General features: G+C 50.3%; 2 protein-coding genes across 2 annotated transcripts in view; both read left to right on the top strand.

The window, feature by feature from the left end:
• The window catches only part of Ccl24 (C-C motif chemokine ligand 24), a 12,086-nt gene extending 9,010 nt beyond the window's left edge, over window positions 1–3,076 (top strand). Inside the window, exons 2-4 of the mRNA XM_015491588.2 lie at window positions 102–357; window positions 571–688; window positions 2,000–3,076. Of these exons, the coding sequence (XP_015347074.1) occupies window positions 285–357; window positions 571–688; window positions 2,000–2,168 (360 nt within the window). The 5' untranslated portion in view covers window positions 102–284 and the 3' untranslated portion in view covers window positions 2,169–3,076. The remainder of the gene's footprint in view (window positions 1–101; window positions 358–570; window positions 689–1,999) is intronic.
• Window positions 3,077–14,207: 11,131 nt separating this feature from the next.
• On the top strand, window positions 14,208–17,079 carry Ccl26 (C-C motif chemokine ligand 26). Its single transcript, XM_015491587.2, has 3 exons — window positions 14,208–14,550; window positions 14,626–14,740; window positions 16,815–17,079. The coding sequence occupies exons 1-3, from the start codon at window positions 14,481–14,483 to the stop codon at window positions 16,903–16,905; spliced, it is 276 nt and encodes a 91-aa protein (XP_015347073.1). The 5' UTR covers window positions 14,208–14,480; the 3' UTR covers window positions 16,906–17,079.
• The last annotated feature ends 1,842 nt before the right edge of the window (window positions 17,080–18,921 follow it).

Here is an 18,921-nt window from a genome sequence, read left to right as displayed (position 1 = left end):
CCCCCGACACACACACACACCAGCTCTTACTCGTTGAGACCCATATAACCCCTGACTCAGCTGGAAACCACTGGCAGCTGCCCGCTCTTTCTTGACCGCAGAGAGCCCAGGATTTTCGAGGAAGCCTGGTGAGGGCGGGGACTCCGAGCGCCTGGTTCTCCTGAGCCGTCATATAAAGGGCAGATCGAGGGAGGCTGGTGCGCTGCTGGAACCAGCCTCCTCCCCGGGCCTTCGCCTCCCACGCACTGCCTTGGAGCCCTGAGCTGCAACTTCTGCTGCAGGACATGGCAGGTCCCCCGAGCATCATAGCTGGCTTCCTGCTTCTGGCCCTTTGTGTCCAATGCATCATCCCCACAGGTGAGACCTCCAGCCCCTGTCTGGGTCTCTTGGGCAGGTCATGGTTCCTAGGTGCCATTGTTAAAGCGGGGTGGAGGGCTAAGCAGCAGGGGAAACCCCAAGGGAGGCAGCCCAGGGAGTGGAACACCAGCGGGGTGCTCTGTGCTCCGTATCCCAGGTCCAGAGCCGGCAGCAGGCTGGGAAAGGACATGGCTCTTCTCTGTCTCTTTGCAGGCTCCGTGGTCACCCCCTTTTCTTGCTGCTTCAACTTTACGGCCAAGAAAATTCCCCAGAAACGAGTGGTAAGCTACCAGTTGACCAGCGGGAGCACCTGCGTCAAGGCAGGGGTGATGTGAGTACTACGCCAGGAGAGGGGCAGGGAACAAGGTGCCTCCAGGGTCTCTGAGAAGTCAAGTCGGCTGTGCATCCCTGCTCACCTCTCTGAGCCTCAGTTTCCTTGCCCCTAAAACTAGGAGGAAGATGTAGATCCAAAATCTTTGAAAGAGCACCAAACATATCCAAGGCACTGTTGGGGGGTATAGGATACCATCTTAACTGACTCCCTCAAAAATTCTATGGAAGCTAGGTGCAGTAGTGCATGCCTGTAATCCCAGAGGCTCGGGAGGCTGAGGCAGGAGGATCACAAGTTCAAAACCAGCCTCAGCAACTTAGCAAGGTGCTAAACAACTTAGCAAGACCTATATATAATATAAAAAGGGCTGGGGATGGGGCTCAGCAGTTAAGCACCCCTGGGTTCAATCTCTGGTACAAAAAAAAAAAATCTATGGAGGGGGGGGTGTGATCATTCCCACTTTACCAAGTATAACTGAGGCTCACAAAGATGACTTGTTCAAGGTCACCCATGAAGCCAGATATCGGTGCTCCCCATAATTTCATAGACGCCTCTCACACAAGTTAGCAAACAAGTTTCCCTTAGCAAAGGGCAGCACGCAATGAAATCTGATATCCATATTTGTTATTAATCTTCCCCAGCTGGTACCCAGTCCCATGGCCTCGGGGTCCCCAGATCAGAGCTGGCTTTGAAGGGGGCAACCCAGGCTCCCACCCCGGCCGTGGCATCCTTACCAACCACTCACTTCCATACAGTGTGGGAACTGGTACCGTCTGCCTTGGAATTTATTTTACTTTGGTCCTGGGGATTGAACCCAGGGCTGCTCTATCACGGCGCTACATCCCCAGCCCTTTTTATTTTTTGAGTCAGGGTCTTGCTAAGTTGCCCAGGTTAGCTTCCAACATGCGATCCTCCTACCTCAGCCTTCCGAGTCTCTGGGACCCCAGGCGTGTGCCACTGTGCCCACTTTGACATCTGTCCTTTATTCTGGGCATTTCCATTGCATTTTCGACTCCTCACTATGGTAGAGGCTGAGTCTCTGAGTCTCTTCCTTCAGAGGCCACATTATCTAGAGGCAGGTCTGGGCCTCCACCATCTGACAGGGAGGACCCTGAATGAGTCCGGCACTGCCCTCCCCCCATTCATTTCCAAGGTCAAGACACAGAGGCACACAGACAGATGTGCCAGGAAGTTGCAGGGGCCGTGCAGGGAGCTGGCCCTCCTGCCCTTCCCCGCTCACTTCTTCATAAAGTCAAGGGGGACCAGGGCCCTGCCCGGCCCCAGGTGAGCCCCTGACCTTCCTTCCCACAGCTTCACCACCACGGCCGGCCGGAAGGTCTGTGCTGACCCCAATCAGCTGTGGGTCCAGGAGTACAAGAAGAACCTGGACTCCGAGCAGAAGCAGCCTTCTGCAGAGGCCAGGGTCTGGGGTGTCAAGGTCCGCAGGCCGAGACGCCGTGGCAACAGAACTGCCATCTAACGCCACCTGCCCTCCCGCCCTGAGTCTGGGCACAGGCTCCTCACCAGGCAGCTTGGGGCCTGAGAAGCCAGTAGGAGTCGGGCAGGGGTCCGTTTTCCTGTGCGCCCTCAGCGAAGGGTCCATTCTGTGAAAATCCCAAGGGAACAGGCTGCTCTGCTCCCTGGAAGCTGAGCCACGGCTCCAAGTGTCCTGGGCCCCTGGCTTTCTCCAAGCTGGGTGAGAAGTTTCCAGATGGAGGGGTGTGGCAGCCCTTTGCCCTTCTGACCCGGAGCTGGCCCTCCTCTGACCTGCAGGCTCCATCAGAGCCCAGGTGCATGAGACCCAAGCCCCTGCAGACACACCTTCCTTGAGTGGAGCCTGCAGGTGGCTTCAGAGGGTCCTCTGGTCTTGTGATGGGCCTGAGTGCTATCTGTCTGTCTGTCTGGGGATGGTAACCTGTCAACAGAGACACTCCCCAGCATCTTGAGGGTGCTCCTGGATGGCCCCACCTCCAGCACTTCCAATAAATAAGAATTCAACAAAAATGGAGGGTCCCTTTACAGATACACTGCAGAATCCTTGCCCACTTCTAGAAATTTCAGAAACTCATTGGCTCTTGTAAAGAAAAGGCAACGGAGGGCCAGGGTGAGGGGCCGACCCGCACTGTTAGATGGCTTTGCAAAGACAGGAATTTAAGGAAACATTCTGTTTGGTGACAGGACTTGATTCTTGCTGCTTTGGGGACAAAGACCTGCACTGCCTTTAGTACGGGGGTTTCCCCTATATTTTGATGAAGGGAAAATGGATTGGGAGCTGAGGAGAGGGAGAAAGCCCTCCAGCTTTTTCTCTGTGCATGAGATACAGTGAGATTTGTCAAGTGCATCAACAGAGTCGCTGTTCTCAAATCATAATCCAAGTAAACTCATTTCTCCTCTGAAGATGGTGGTGTCTCATCTGTTCTCACCTCTTTTGGGAAAGGGTTGGTGGTGAATCATAGAAATGTGATCCACAGAGCATCCTGGGCCACCTACTCCAGGCTGGGAGGGGACGAAGTACCTGAGCCCAGAGCACCTGAGCATCCAGCCACGGTCCTGGCCTGCCCTTGGGAGTCCTGGTACAAGGTGTAAGCAGAAAATTCGAGGGCTGGGGGTGTAGTTCAGTGGGTTTCATCATCAGCATGGCAAGAGTAAATAAAAGGGAAATCCATTACACTGATTAAGCTTAGCAAAGCTTATTTGAACAAAACAAAAAAAATGATCCGGAAATCGGGTGACCAGAGCCACTTCTGAGAACTCCAACCAAAATGTGATCTGTGGACATTTTTAGAAAAAACAGAAGTAAGGTATTGGAAACAACTTAATTGGCTACAACTCAGTCAATCAACCAATCAGTCGGTCGGTTAGAGCTTAACTGGTCTGCTGGGTGCAGCTTAATCAGTTGACTCCTGAGGCTCCAACCTGACAGCGCTCCATTACAGTGACTAAACTGTACTTGGAGTTGGTCTATTGGGCTCAGGGCAGGTGACCAGTTTAAATCAATGGCTGCCTGCAATGTTTTACTTCACACAGGTTGCATACGCCTCATCTGAATTGCTTCAGACTTCAGAGTTTTTCTGGTTGTAGAATATGTTTACCTCCACTTTACCTGGTTGAATATCCTTAATCCGAAATCCTAAATTTCAGAGCATCTCTGAATTTGGGATCAGGGATGTTCAACGTATATTAACTTTAGAAAACACCCAAGCACAACTGAATTCAATTAGATTTTTATAACATTTCAATGAAGCTCTCTATGTATTGCAAAGGAGCTGTTCCAGGCATTAGTCAGCTATAAAATGATTAATGGAGAGAAATACACACACATTTCAAAAGCGCATGGGTTTAATGAGCTGTTAAAAAGTTTTTATAAGCTGCTTCACCTTGTAAAAGAAAAACTTTTCTACACTCACAACATGTCTGACACCCAATGTGGGATGTCCAGGGCACCCACGCTTGGCCACAAATCTGGGTGGTCCTCCAACCTCCTCCTCCAGTTTGGTCCTGGCTCACAGAATTCAGGGAGTCACTTCCCTGGGGCTCACTGGCTTATTCTAAAGGATACAAATGAATGGCCAGACGAAGAGGGGCACGGAGCCGCGTCCAGGAGGGCTCTGCCCATAAGAGCTTCTGTCCCTGTGGATTTGGGCTATGCTGCCCTCCCAGGACTTGAGGGGATTCACCAACATGGAAGCTCTCCAGACCCCATAGTTTAGAGACTTTGTCATGCAGGCAAGATGGATTTTCTACCTGCAGGATGGGGTGGGGTGAGGCTGAAAGTTCTAAGCTTCTGATCAGGGGTGAGGCTGAAAGTTCTAATCCTTCTGACCAAGCCCCCATCCAGAAGCTATCTGTAAGTCCACCGAGAGTCCCCCCATCAGGAAGTGCCAAGGAATTAGAGAGTCCTGCAGAAAACGCTCCCATCACCCCCATCACTGAGGAAACTACAAGGATTTCAGGAGCTCTGGGTCAGAAACTGGAGTCAGAGAACAAGTAATATATTTCCTTTTATGGGATGTAATAATATGTACCTTAGTCCCTGAACCTTAGCTTTGTTCATCTGGGAAATGGGGATGGATAACCAGACCTCTCACTTTGGTTTTCCCCACAAGCAGACCATGAAGCAGAGATCTGAGTGCAGAGGCTGTATTTGGGAAGTACAGGGAGTAACAGCAGGATGAGAAAGGAATACCAGAGGCAGCAGATGAGGGTGCGTTAGCGAGCAGATGGGGGTCAGTCCACTGGGCAGAGGTTTGAGGCCCATCCCTCAGAGTCACACACCCATCCCCAGCCATCAGTCTTTGCCAGTGGTGCTGGGTGGTTTTTGCAGAGAAGTGGGAGCAGAATAACCCTCCATGGTTTAAAAAAGTCCTAAGGGCCTGTGGCAGTGATACATGTCTGTAATCCTAGCTACTTGGGAGGCTGAGGCAGGAGGATTCTAAGTTTGAGGCCAGCCTCAGCAACTTAGTGAGACCCTGTCTCAAAAAAAAAAAAAAAAGAAAAAAAAAGTAAAGGGCTTTTACTTTACCACTGTAGCTCAGTGGTAAAGCATCTCTGGGCTCAATTCCCAGTACCAGGGAGCAAAGGGAAACCCCAAGGTCCAGAGAGGACCCTACTGGCAACAGGGAATCTGTCAGCACACAAAAGGCTTTTAGCAGCTATTTGGGGTACAGAAGCCATTAAAGTTACTTGACCTCTCATGCAAAGCAGAACATGTTGTGATGCAAAACAATGCAAAGGAGGGGACATTTTCATGGGGACAAGGAGCCTCTGGAATCCTCATCTCAGACTGCCATCCACATGGCCATCGGGCTTCACTCTGGAAAGAAGGGCACATTTCAAAGGATGGGAAAGAGCTGCAGCATTCGGGAATCAGAGACTGAACGAAGAGCCGGGCTGTGAGGACCATGGGCCTCTGGCCCCACACGTCCAGCCGCCGCCCCCCCAACCCCCCGCACCCCCTCAGGAGCTGCCAGCTTCACAGTCGCCTTTTCTTTCCCAGCTCAGAACCAACCAGAGGAGCGCATCCGTTCCCGGGCCGAGGACAGAAGATGCTTCTGTTGATCTGCCCCAGCTTCCCATGCCCACCACCTCCAGGCAGAGGCTCCGAGCCTCCCTCCAGCCAGCGCGAAGCTTCGCTCTCCACCACCTGCCCGAGAGTCTCTGCCAAGCGCAGATCCCGGTGGCCAACCCTGCCCCTGCCAGCTCTGATGGATGATGTGTCTGCTCATCTCCCTGCGGGGAAGTTGTAGAGGCTGGCGTGGCCACAGGGGCCACGAGATGATCCGAGCAGGTGATGGAGACTAGGGATAGGAGGGCTGGTGCCCCCAAGAGCGTGGAAGGAGCCCGCGCCCCATGGCACTACCAGTGGTCACGGTGATCATGGGGCCAATCTCTTTGAAAGATGACCTGGGAGCATCTGTTAAAATGCTTATCCCACCTACCCCGCCAACTCAATGTCCCTCTTGCAGGAATGTACCCTGTGCAGAGACCGACAGGTGTGTGCGACCTCGCACTATCTCTGGTTACAGAAAATTGGCAAAAACCTAGTTTTCAATTTGCAAAGGACGTGGTCAAGATATATTTTTATTTATTTACTTTTATGTGGTGCTAGGGATCAAACCCAATGCCTCACACCTGCAAGGTACATGCTCTACCACTGAGCCACAGCCCCAGTCCCCCAAGATTATATTTTTTTTTCTTTAATTTTTATTTATTTTTGCCATGCTGGGGATTGAACCCATGGCCTTGTGCATGTGAGACAAGCCCTCTACCAGCTGAGCTCTGTCCCCAGCTCATAAGATATATTTTTAAGTGAATACAAGCAAGGTTCATAAGAGCATTTGCTGTATAATTAAAAAAAAAAGATATAAACATGGGATTAGCTACTTGCTGGATGCCATCTATCAAGATGGCTGCCTATGGCAGGTCAGGACTGGGGGCTGGGATGAAGGCAGGGGACATACATACTTGTCATTATACATTTTTAGGTGCCTCAACTTTTATTGTATGCATTTATTACTTTCATGATTAAAAAAAAAAAAGTGTACAAAGACTGTCATTGTGCTCCTCTGTTCCAGAAAAACTTGGTCCCAGGAGGTGACGACCAGGGTCCAAGGTGCCATGAGAATGAAGATTCAAGATCCAGGGTCGCAGACTGCCATTTACTGGGGACTCAGTTGAATTCCTGCAATTTGGGTCAGAAAGAGGGGTTAGAATAGAATAGATTTCACCCTGGCTAGAAGATACCTGGTTTACTCCAAGCTAACATCAAGGAATCGGGCGCTTCCCTGAGCCAGGGTTGGTTGTAGAGCCCTGCATACCCTCTAATGTTTTGTCCACTTATGGTTTTCTGGGAAACCAGGCTGCAGGAACCAGCTAAGGCTCCTCTGGGCAAACATGGTGGTTATGACCGAAGACGGCTGCTGTCATGAGAGGTGGAATCCTTCTAGGCCCACACCCCTTTCCTTTGGGCTGAACCAGTTAGTGTGTTCCTGTGTCCTTGTAGCTGCCACCAGTGTCTGCATCCAGGCCTGAGGACTTGATCCCCAAGGCTACTTTGCCACGTTAGAAGCACCGGGGAATGGGGTTGTATAACTACCCCAGCTCCCTCGCCCCTCGGCTGATACCACTCTGGGGCCTGTGCTTTACACCATCCGTCATGGTCTCCCTATTTCCTAATTGGTCCCTGACATTGAAGGACACACTCTTATTGGTTGCCTTCCTTCCCTACACCTATTACATTACACATATCCTCCAGAACCTTGTCTCAAGGTCCATATTTGGGAGGGTCTCCCTCACCCTTAGCCAAACCTGTCAGATGACTCACAAAAAGTGACACAACTAGTGAATCAAAAGATACCATCAGAACCCAAGGGTGAGACAGGAAAGAGACCAAGGCAAAGGGCACATTGTCCAGAAAAGTTGCTCAGGGGACTGGGCTGCCCAGGCAGGTCCACGGATTTCTTCTTCTGCCCGGTAGACAAGGGCCTGCAGGTTGGAGGGACCTTGGGCTTCATCAGCCAGTGGGCCCAGCAGAGAAGTGCTGGGCTGGGCCTCGGGCTCTGGAACCCCTGCCCAGGGGCTGTGGCAGCTGCTGAGCTGAGTTCCAGGACCTATTGCCTGTTCCTCCAGTGACAAGAGGCCTCCAAGTGACAGAAGGAATTGAAAGACAAAGGTGAGGCCACCGTGAAGCCAAAGTCTTTGAGCTTCTCACAGCTTTCTCTCCCGCTCTCCTCCCCTCTCCCTGGATTTCTGTCCTCTCTCCCACCAGTCAGGGACACCTGGGGTCCCTCCAGCTATCGGGAGGACAGTGCTTGCAGTAGACGGCCAGGCGATGGGGGGGGGGTCCCTGCCCTGCTTCTCCCCAGCCCTCTTCTCCTTTCCCCTTCCAACCTCCTCCTGGGAAACAGATGCTGCTGGAAGAATTTGCCCGAAAGTCCCGGGTGGCTGAGAAGATGTTTCGCTGTCAGGGCTGCTGAGATTTTATCCTGACGCTCAAAATTATTGATTTCAAAGAATTCTGTGGCCTTGTTGTCCCTCGAGGTTGGACCTGTGCATCCAAGGGTCATGGTCTAACTTCCCAGCAAGGGTGGCCCAGGAGTTGAGGGACTGTGGTTCATGTCCCCCGGTTTCCTGCAGGGGAACCTGCTTGATAAGGCCATCATGCCTTAGGGAGGACTGTCCCTTCTCCTCCCTGCTGAGCCCCTCCCTGCTGCTATTTCCTGTGATCTCCTCCCAAATTAACTTTTGCACCCAGACCTCATCTCAGTGTCCACTTCCTGGCGGGGAGCCCAGGGGCTGAGGGAGGGCTGGTCGGCCTGGGCTGCCAGGACAGGGTGCCACAGACGGCACCACAGTCGTGGACTTTCTCACAGTTTTGGAGGTCTGAAGTCCAAGGTCAAGGCAGGGTTGGCTTGTGCAGAGGCCTCACTTTTCGGCTTGCGGATGACCCCCTCTCACTGTCCTCACACGGGCTTCTGTCCATGCTTACATGCCTCTGGGCCTCTTCCTCCTCTTTGTAAGAGGACACCAGACCTGTTGGGTCAGAGTCCCGCCGTTCGGACCTCACTGAACCTTCCTTACCTCTTTCAAGGCTCCGTCTCCTCCCGCAGTCACGTTGTGGGTTAAGGAGTCAATCTATGATGTTTGGAGGTGGGGACACAATTCAGTCCATAACAGAAGGTTACTGGGCAGGACCAACTCAGCTAATGAAGGGAAGGCCAGCCAGGCCAGCCAGGCCATCAGAGACCAGTGCCCATGGCAACAGGAGAATGGCCGGCCTGATTCTAGAAGGGCACTGGGAAATCCAGACTTGGGAACCGCACCCGATGGGGGGTCCTAGGAGATCCACACAGAAGCATCCTGGTCCCAGCCAGCAACCCAGAGGGTATGGAGCAGGGGCTTGGGCCCTAAGGAAAGGGGCAGTTGGGAACAGAGGAGGAAGGACCTGGGGCCACCAGCCATAGCCCAGCATTGAGGACACTGTCAGGGCCTGACCTGGCCAGTGTCCTCAATCCACTCAAATACCAAAGAGGAGTCTCAATAGAAGCCACCAATAGAAATGGCTCCCGGGGTGGGAGAGAGGTGCCCCCGTGTTTCACGAACAGGAAATTATAATCACTAATCATAAAGGGGGACAGGGACTTAATAACTCTATTAAACTTTGGGACTTTTGTTCATTAGAAGATACCTGTCAGGGAATAGAAAGGCAGTTGGGAGATTTTCTAAATATACCCATCCTGGGCTGAACAAGATCCCCCAGAATTCACTGTCCACCCGGAACCTCAGAATGTGACATTATGTGGAAGGGGTTCTTCGCAGAGATCATTGTTTAGGCTGAGAGGAGGTCTTGACTTGGGCTCACGGGGCACCTGGGATCCCGGGGACTGGACAGCTAAGGCTCACTCTAGAGCAGGGAGTCTGGAAGCGGTGCTGGATCCAAGGCCCAGGTTTGTACAGGTCAGAGATTTGTTTTCCAGGCCCACCTGACTGGGCAGCCCCAGGGTGTGGAAGCAGGATGCAGACCTTGCTCGGAGGTAGGGACCGAAGGAAATGCTCTCACTCAAGGAGGAAGGTTTCAGGGAATGGACCCCATTGGTGAAGCACAAGGAGAAGTGGGGTGATTTGTGACAGTCAGCCATCATTCCTTAAAATGAAAGGCGTTCTGAATACCGAGGGGGGGTCGGGGAAGGGGGAATGGAAAGTGGTGGCTTCTATAAAACATTCCTTTAGTCATGCAGGTGGCCATGCAGTTGGTCTCAGCTGCTCGGGAGGCTGAGGCAGGAGGATCAAAAGTTTGAGGCCATCCTCAGCAAGTGAGTGAGACTCTCAGCACCTTAACAAGACCCCCTGTCTCAAAATAAAAAAAATAAAAAGGGCTGGGAATGCGGCTCAGTAGTAGAACAACCTGGGTTCAAACCCTAGCACCAACAAAACAAAAAACCCCAATTCCTTTAACCACATTATTTGTTTTGTTTAATTTAGCACATAGATTTCCTTCCTCATCATTATTTCATCAAAATGTCACAGATCACTTCACAACAGGGATGAATCCAGTGAAACACAGAAACCCCAGTGGTGTAGGTTGGTCTCTCCGGGTGGCTTCTTTTTTTTTTATTTGGTACCAGAAATTGAACCCAGGGGCACCACTGAGCCACACCCTCAGCCCTTTTTCTTTTTATTTAGACACAGGGTCTCGCTGCGTTGCACAGGGCCTTGCTAAATTGTTGAGGCTGGCTTTGAACTCACGATCCTCCTGCCTCAGCCTCCCCAGCCACTGGGATCACAGGCGTGCGCCACTGCGCCCAACTGTGCTATGCTTTTGATACAACTGGCAGCTCAGTAGTAGGTTTGTCTATACCAGCATTGCCATAAACGTGTGGGTAATGCCTTGCGCTGTGGCGATTTGACAGCCATGATGGCATCAGCTGGTAGGAATTCTTCAACTGTATTGCAATTCTCGGGGACACTGTCACCTCTGTGGCCCCACCATCGACTGAAATATCATTCTGCTTCATCTCTGTGTGTAGAAAAGTGTGTGGATCAGAAAAGTTCAGCTCAGTGATTTTTCACAAGAGTACAAAGGTGAACCAGCCTCTGGCTCAGGGGACCAGCAGAGCCCCCCCAGAACTGCCTCTTGAGCCTCCATCTGGTCACTGACCCCCAAAGCACCATCACTATCCTGATTTCCATCATTATAGGTTAGTTTTGCTTGTTTGGCGCTTGATACCCACGGACGCCTAAGATATTACTCTTTTGCATTGGGCTTCTTCTGAGGTAGGATGTGAGACACGTCCATATGACTGTGTGTCATCATAGTTCATTTTAATTGCTGTACAGCATCATATTATGTAAACAAATGACTATTTTCCATTCTACTATTGATGGACATCTGGGCAGTTTCCAGTTTGGGGCTACTACAAATATTGCTGCTTTGAAGAAAAAAAAAGTATGGAGTGTTGCAGTCAATGTCTTTTGGTGAAGGGTTGGAGGTGTAGCTCAGTGCTCACCCAGCATGCATCTGGTCCCAGGTTGGATCCCCAGCATTGCAAAAAATTACAATTAAAAAAATCTTTTGGTGAACGTAGGTACATATTTCTGGTGGGCATATACATACCTAAGGGTTAAATTTCTGGATTATCAAGTATGTGAAATTTTAGCTTTATGAAATACACAATCATGCCCTGAATGAAAATGTTTTGAGCAATGATGGATCATGTACATGATGGTGGTCTCCGTATGATTGTATCGCCTGGTGATGCCAAAGTCTTTGTTGGTTGAGTACACTCTATGCTGTTCACAGGATGACAAAATTGACTAATGACAAATTTCTCAGAGTTGTTCTATCACTCATTGACTGTGCCACTGTACTACCAATTACGTGACTTGGCTGTGAGTCATCCCCGATAACATTTGGTGCTGTTTACTGTAGCCATTCTGGCGGGCACGTGCACAGTGGTTTAAGTTTGCATTTCTCTGTGGTTGATAAAATGAAGTCCCTTTTATTTGCAGTGTGGATTCCTTCTTTTGTGAAGTGTTCAAGACTCAGCCATTTTCCCAACACATTTTCTTCTTCTTGTTCATTTATGGTGCTCTTTATGTATTCTGAGAACAGAATCCCTTTGCAGATAGACACCATATTCATTTCCTAGGGCTGTGGTAACAAATTGCCATGGATTGGATGGCACATAAAACAAGAGAAACTTATTCTCTCATGGGTCCAGAGGCCTGAGTCTGAAGTCCAGGGCCGTGACCCCTCTGAAGGCGACAGGAAGACTCCTCCTCCGCCTCTTCCTTCCTCCTGGTGGCTCCTGGCAATCCTTAGCATTCCCAGCAAAGGAGTAGATCCTTTGCTCCAGTCTCTGCTTCTGACTCCCCTGGCCTTCCCCGTCTCTCTGTTCTAGTGGCCTGCTCTTTTTTTGGGTACCAGGGATTGAACTCAGGGGCACTCGACCACTGAGCCACATCCCCAGCCCTATTTTGTATTTTGTTTAGAGACAGGGTCTCACTGAGTTGCTTAGCGCCTCCCTGTTGCTGAGGCTGGTTTTGAACTCATAATCCTCCTGTCTCAGCCTGCCAGCTGCTAGGATTTCAGGCGTGTGCCACCGCGCCTAGCTCTAGTGGCCTACTCTTAAGGACACTTATTGGATTTAAAGCCCACCCTAATTCTGATCTCTTAACTAGTTACATCTGCAAAGACCCTTTTTCCAAATGAGGTCCCATTCTAAGGTCCTGGGTAGATGTGCCTATGGGGAGGGGGGATTATTCAACCCAGCAGAGAGGTATTCACGATTTTTTATTCCACCCTGCAGATTACCTCTACTTCTTAACTGTATCTTCTAATGAGTAAAACTTCCAAATTTTAATAGGGACCAGCTTGTCAACTTTTCCTCTTTATGGTTAGTGCTTAGCATTTGTCGGTGAAACATGGGTCCCTTGCATACACAGCTATCTATTCTCAATGGTATGCCAGAGGTGGCCAGTAGAGGTCCCACTCCCCAGAATTCCCAGTGGAGGTGAGCTTTGCCCAATCAGGGAAGTAGCCTGTTTGATGATTGATCTTGCATTACCACCTTTTCTTCCCTGCCTGGATTTCCCCTTCCTTTACTGGTATCTTCTGGAACCACATCAAATCAAATCCCCTCCCCCCCCACACATACTCACGCAATCACTTGCCCTGGAATCCTTGCCTCAGAAGAACCCAAACTAAAATGACAGTCTTCAAATCTGCCTCAACCCCAACCTCCTCGTCTTCCAAAAGAGGAGAAAATATGCATCTTTGTGCAGAATTTGAATGCTGGGCACAGTGGCGCACGCCTGTAATCCCAGCATCTTGGGAGGTGGAGGCAGGAGGATCACAAGTTCAAAGCCAGCCCCAGCAAAACTGAGATGCTAAACAACTCAGTGAGACCCTGTCTCTAAATAAAATACAAAATAGGGCTGGGGATGTGGCTCAGTGGTCAAGTGCCCCTGAGTTCAATTCCCGGTACCCCCTCCAAAAAATAAATAAAAAAAAACTTGAAAGAACCCCATCTTAGTCTCAGCCATCCTGGGTTAGGATGGGTTAGGTAGTAAGATCCCTGGCACTCGAAGCAGTCAAAACAATCTGAATATCTATAAGAGAGGTGTTTGAAAAGGGTTGAACTAAAAGAAATTAGTGGTCCCATCTCTCCATGGAAAATTCTATGATTCAATATATGGTCACTACTCCTTTTCTTTTCTTTCTTTCTTTGTTTTTTTTTTGTTTGTTTGTTTTGTGTGTGTGTGTGGTACCAGGGACTGAAACCAAGGGCACTTAACCCCTGAGCCACATCCCAGCCCTTTGTATTTTTTTTTATTTTGAGACAGAGTCTCACTAGGTTGCTTATAGCCTCGCTAAGGTTGGCTTTGAGCCTATGATCCTCCTGCCTCAGCCTCCAGAGTCTCTGGGATCCCTGATGTGTGCCACTGTGCCTGGCGATACCCTTTTCCCTCCTGTAAAACTCAGGTGTTAAAGGGGCATATTTTAGGGGCATATTAGGATGTGGGAAACACTGAGCTCTGGCCTGATAGTCCTGCTCTGCCCCTCAGACTCTCCTGCGCAGATGTCACCAACCTTTCTAGAACATTCTTTCCCTGTTTTAGCTGGATTGCCTAAAATACAGAACCATGGGTCACCCTGGAGGTCCAGGACAGAGCAGGGGAATATATAGTTGTAAAACCTCCAGGTGATTGGCATAATCTCTCAGTTTAGAGACCCTCTAAGCTAGATGCGAGGTCTCAAGTGGCCCCTATCAGCTCTGGCATGGCTGCGGCTCAGGCACCGTGAGGGCACAGGCCTGGAGGCCTGGACCATGGCTCTTGGTCATCCCTGGTTGGGCTGCTTTCTGCTGACATCTGAAACCAGTTAGGCCTCACCAAGAGATAAGCAATGTTCAGAAGGCAAACAAAACCTCCCGAGAGCCAGAAATCTATCAGGAACAACCAAGTGAGCTGTCGAGTGACTTGGGTCAGTTCACTGGAATATTTCTTCATTTCCTCCACTTCCGTTTTTCAATCCAGAAAGCGTTGACTCGGCCTGTGTCCCCGGGCCCGAGACTCCTACTGGTGGCCAGAGCCCCTCTGCTCCTCCCAGGCAACCCTGGCCCCCCTTCCCTGGACTGTGGGTTACGAGTCCATTGTTCAGCCAAGAAAAGCCACTTCTGTTTCCAACCACAAAATTCTCTGGAATTCTCTTCAGGGACCGCTCAGCCTCCTAAAAGGGGGTCAGACAGGAGCAGTTCGGCAGACATCTGGGAAGGGCCCAGCTCCGAGGGCCATGAAGAGCTTTCCCCTGGTTCCTCCCATTCTCCTGGCCTTCCTCCTGAGCGTCCACACGTACGTCCTACGTACGTAGCTGCCCCACCCTTTCCCGGGGGCTCCTTTCCAGAAAGGACGGTCTCAAGCTTCCCTCCTGTTTTTAGGAGACAGTGACACGGAAAAGTCATGCTGTTTCCAGTACAGCCATAAGATGATTCCCTGGAACTGGGTGCAAGCCTACCAGTTCACCCAGATCAGCTGCCCCCAGCAGGGCGTGATGTGAGTATCTCCTGGGCGTGCTTTCAGGGTCCCTAGGCCGGCCACGTCACTGGATGGGGGTACCCAGCAGACCCCCTCAGCGGCAGAATGAGAAACCTGGGCTCCTGGGTTGGGTCCTGCCTCTGTGACAACATGCATGACTCGGAGCTCTGTTTGGAGCCTGCCATTCACACTATGGGCCAGGCACTGCGTGACCTGCAGACCCCGCAGGCTCATGAAAGAAAAGGGGCAAAGGTATTTGCACAAAAGAGTTGATCTCGGTCGTGATGAGTAGACAGAGAGAGAGAGGATGAAGGAGCTTGTCACAGTGCCAGGAGGACCTGACTTGGCATCTGGAAGGTCTCCTTAAGGAAGGGACCCCAAGGATGAGTGGGAGGACATTCCAGAGAGGACCGAGGAGCATGGGATGAGCCAGAAGCCGGGGAGAGGATGAACTGTCAGCCTGACAAGGGGGAGAGGCAGCCAGGAAGCGGGGTCAGGGTAACAAGGGAGCTGACACAGGATCGGGGCTCCTGGCAGGATTCAATAGGGTCATGTATGCAAGTCCTTCAGCCCCAGGACTGGACACAGCACATGGTCAAGAAATGGAAGCTGCCTCCAGGAGCAAGCCCCAAGCGGGAACCAAGGCTCCTGATCACCAGAGAATATGCAGCAGGAAGAGAAGGGGGCTCTGGGTACAAACCTGAATGTCATCATTTTAGACAGAGTCGAGGGTAGAAACGAGGACACTGAGAGCCTGCACAGAGTTTGGGGAGCTCCAGGGCTCAGGAGGTCCCGGCTCTTCTCCTTCGGGTCTTGAGGGGCTTTCTGGGACTTTAAAGACATCCACACTGAACCCACAGCTGGCAAAGTCCCTGAGCTGGGGTCAAAGCAGAACTCTGTCTCAAGCTGGGGGACCTTGGACAAGACAAGATTCCTCCATTCTAAAATGAAGGGGACAGGTGTTTATCAGTTATCTAGGACCACATATTAAACCACCCAATACGATGACGATAATTTTCTTATTTCTCATGGCTTCTGAGAGTCAGGAATTCCAGAAGGCTTGGCTAGATGGTGGTGGCTCACATAACTGAAGTCCGAGGGTGCTAGAACCAGCCTGGCTGGGGGCTGGCGGGCATCTCTGTGTGGCTGGTTGGGCTTCCTCACAGCATGGCGGTAGGACTTAGGAGGAGGTCCCAGCTTCCAGCATGAGAGCTTTCCCACCTTGTGTGACACAGCCTTAGCTGTCACATAGCATCACTTCCATCATATTCTCTTAGCCAGTAGTCCCTCAGCCTGGCCTAAATTCACGGGGAGGGGACACGAGCCTCCACCTGTCAATGGGAGTGATGTCAAAGAAATCTGCAGTCACACTTGCAGACTGTCACAGGGTCCTTCCTCTCCCTTGTTTTCCTGTGCCTTTGGCTCCTCTGCCCTGCATGTGCCAGGGCCAGCCAGCCAGCCCTGTAGACATCACTGGTCCCTGCAAACCTGTGCCATTCTAGAGTATCCCCAACCTCTCTTCTTGCCCTTCTGAGTGTTCTCAGGGAGCTCAGAGTTGGAGACTTGGGGACATCAACCATGACTCCCCATTTTTAATAAGCTCACAGTAAGGAATGCAAGAACCACATTTAAACAGCTACAGTGAGCAACCCAAGATGATGCAGATGAGAATTAAGTGGAATGGTGGTGTGGGTCCATTTCCCGGGTGAGGAAAATATTCTCCCACTGATCTTGGTGACAGCTGCATAAGCTATAAATATACTAAAAGCCATGGAGTTGTGACTCACTTTAATTGGATGAGTAAAATAGTGTGTGAATTGTGTCTCGGGAAGGCTGTTGTAAATGGCAGGTGCAAGACACAGGTTACAGATTAGACCTGTGGGCAAGTGCTTCCTGGGGAGGGGGTTCTCTGAGCCTGGCTTCCTATGGGAACAGAGAGGAAGAAGAGCAGGGAGAAGAGGGGGTAGGGACAGAGTGTGGCAGGCCTGTGGGAGGGTGGCAAGGCTAGCCAGGGAGCTGCCCTGCCCTCTCCCCCTTCTCCCAAGGGAAGCCAAGGGCTCCCTAGTCACTTACTTCTGTCTTTATTTCACAGATTCACCACTAAAATAGGTGAGAGAGTCTGCGTCCAACCGAAGGAAAAATGGGTGCAGAGATACATTTCTCTGTTGGAAGCTCAGAAATAATCGTGACTCTGCTGAGTTTCCAGTCCAGGGACGCCTGGACCCTGCTCTTGGCCCTGTTCCCCTTGGTGGAGCTGGGGCAATCTCTGCAGAGGGCCTCCTGGCAGGGAGGGAAGCATGATTTCCACCAGAGTTTTTCTTCTTTTTTTTAAATAAAGGTTTTTCATGAAGATTTGACTTGTTGTTGATAAAATTATTAATGGATTAGAAGTGGATTTTTTTTTCCCCTAGGAAAGGAAACCAAGTCAGTATGTGTTAACCAGCTGCCTGGCAGGTCCCTAACCCCTAAACTGACCCTGTTATTGAATTTTACTGTTTCATTGTTGTTGTTGTTGTTGTTCCATAATTGCAAAAAAGACAAATTTATATACATTTTGTCAAAAGGCTTGGCATATGTTCTAACATTGTTGAGAAAGGTAAGTTAGGTTATTTGGAAAAGTAAACCCTGCCTAACATTTCACAGTCCATTCATGCTGGGTACCTGTTGCCTCACCGTACAGGAAATGTTTTTAGAAAACAAAAACAGTCAGGTGCTGTGGTATATGCCTATAATCTCAGCAGCTCAGGAGGCTGAGGCAGGAGGATTGCAGGTTTGAGGCCAGCCTCAGCAATTTAGTGAGGCCCTAAGCAACTTAACAAGACCCTATCACAAAATTTTAAAAAATAAATAAATAAAATAAAGAGGGCTGGGCATGTAGCTCAGTGGTAAAGCACCTCTGGGTTGAATCCCCAGTACCCAAAACACAAACAAAAAATCCCAGAAAGAAAAAGAGAAAACCAAATACTAATCAATGGACATGAATAGGTTCTACCTACTAACCCTAGGAGGTCAATGTCTTAACTAGCCCAAGTAAATTCTTTTTAAGAAATAATTATAGATTCACAGGGGTTGCAGCCTATGGAGAGGGATGGTCACGGTGGCGCCCATCTGGGGAAGGGGTGGAGCTGAGACAGGAAGATCACAACCTGGAGACAGACCTGGGCAACTTAGACCCTGTCTCGAATAAATCAATAGGACTGGGGATGTGGCTCAGTGATAGAGTGCTTGCCTAGCATGTGTGAGGCCCTGGGTTCCATCTCCAACAACACAAAGATAATAGGTGCACCCTTCCTCAGTCTCCCCCATGGTTACCTCTTACATAATTATAATACAGTGTCAAACCTGGGAGATTCACATTGGTAAAAAGTGCGTGCATGGCTCTATCATTCTGCCATTGGATCACGTGTGGATTTGAGTAATCACTAGAATTAAGATACCGAATGGGGCTGGGGCTGGGGCTGGGGCTGGGGCTGGGGCTCAGTGGTAGAGCGCTCGCCTAGCACGTGCGAGGCCCTGGGTTCGATCCTCAGCACCACATAAAAAAGTAAAATAAAGATATTGTGTCCATCTACAACTAAAAAACATTTTTGAAAAATAAAAAGATACAGAAGGAGCCCACCAGAGGTCTCCCTGCTGTTACACCCCTTCTTGCTTTGTTTTTGTCCATTGGCAATGCAGCAGACGGAACCCAGGGCTGCAAGGCAGGCCAGGCAAGCGCTCTGCCTCTGCGCCACCCCAGCCCCTGCTGCCCTTGGCCGTCACTCCTTCCCTTCTGCCCCAGCTTGCAGCACCCACTACGCCACTTTGCTTCTGAGCTTGACCTTTTTCAATTCCACATATAAGTGAGATCATGCAGGATTTGCCTCTGCTCGGCTCATTTCACTTAGCATAATGTCCCCCAGGACATTTATGATGTCACAAATGGCAGAATTTCCTTCTTTCTTAAGGCTGCCTAATGTTCCCTTATATATACACACACGTAGGTACATGGATATATTCCAATAATATATATAAACATATTCAAGAGGCTGGGCATAGAGCTCAGTTGGTAGAGTGCTTGCCTAGCATGTGTGAGGCCCTGGGTTCCATCTCCAACAACACAAAGATAATAGGTGCACCCTTCCTCAGTCTCCCCCATGGTTACCTCTTACATAATTATAATACAGTGTCAAACCTGGGAGATTCACATTGGTAAAAAG

Source organism: Marmota marmota, unplaced genomic scaffold, assembly GCF_001458135.2.
Source record: "Marmota marmota marmota unplaced genomic scaffold, marMar, whole genome shotgun sequence".
Lineage (NCBI taxonomy): Eukaryota > Metazoa > Chordata > Mammalia > Rodentia > Sciuridae > Marmota > Marmota marmota.
The sequence above is the reverse complement of the archived record's forward strand: the minus strand, read 5'-3'. Positions and strand labels throughout refer to the sequence as shown.

Excerpts from the sequence above, each read along its gene's own strand:
- Ccl26 (XM_015491587.2), top strand. The coding sequence starts at position 14,481 with ATGAAGAGCTTTCCCCTGGTTCCTCCCATTCTCCTGGCCTTCCTCCTG. Across the intron at positions 14,551-14,625 it reads CGTCCACACGTACGTCCTAC|GAGACAGTGACACGGAAAAG; the intron begins GTACGTAGCTGC and ends TCCTGTTTTTAG. Across the intron at positions 14,741-16,814 it reads TGCCCCCAGCAGGGCGTGAT|ATTCACCACTAAAATAGGTG; the intron begins GTGAGTATCTCC and ends TTTATTTCACAG.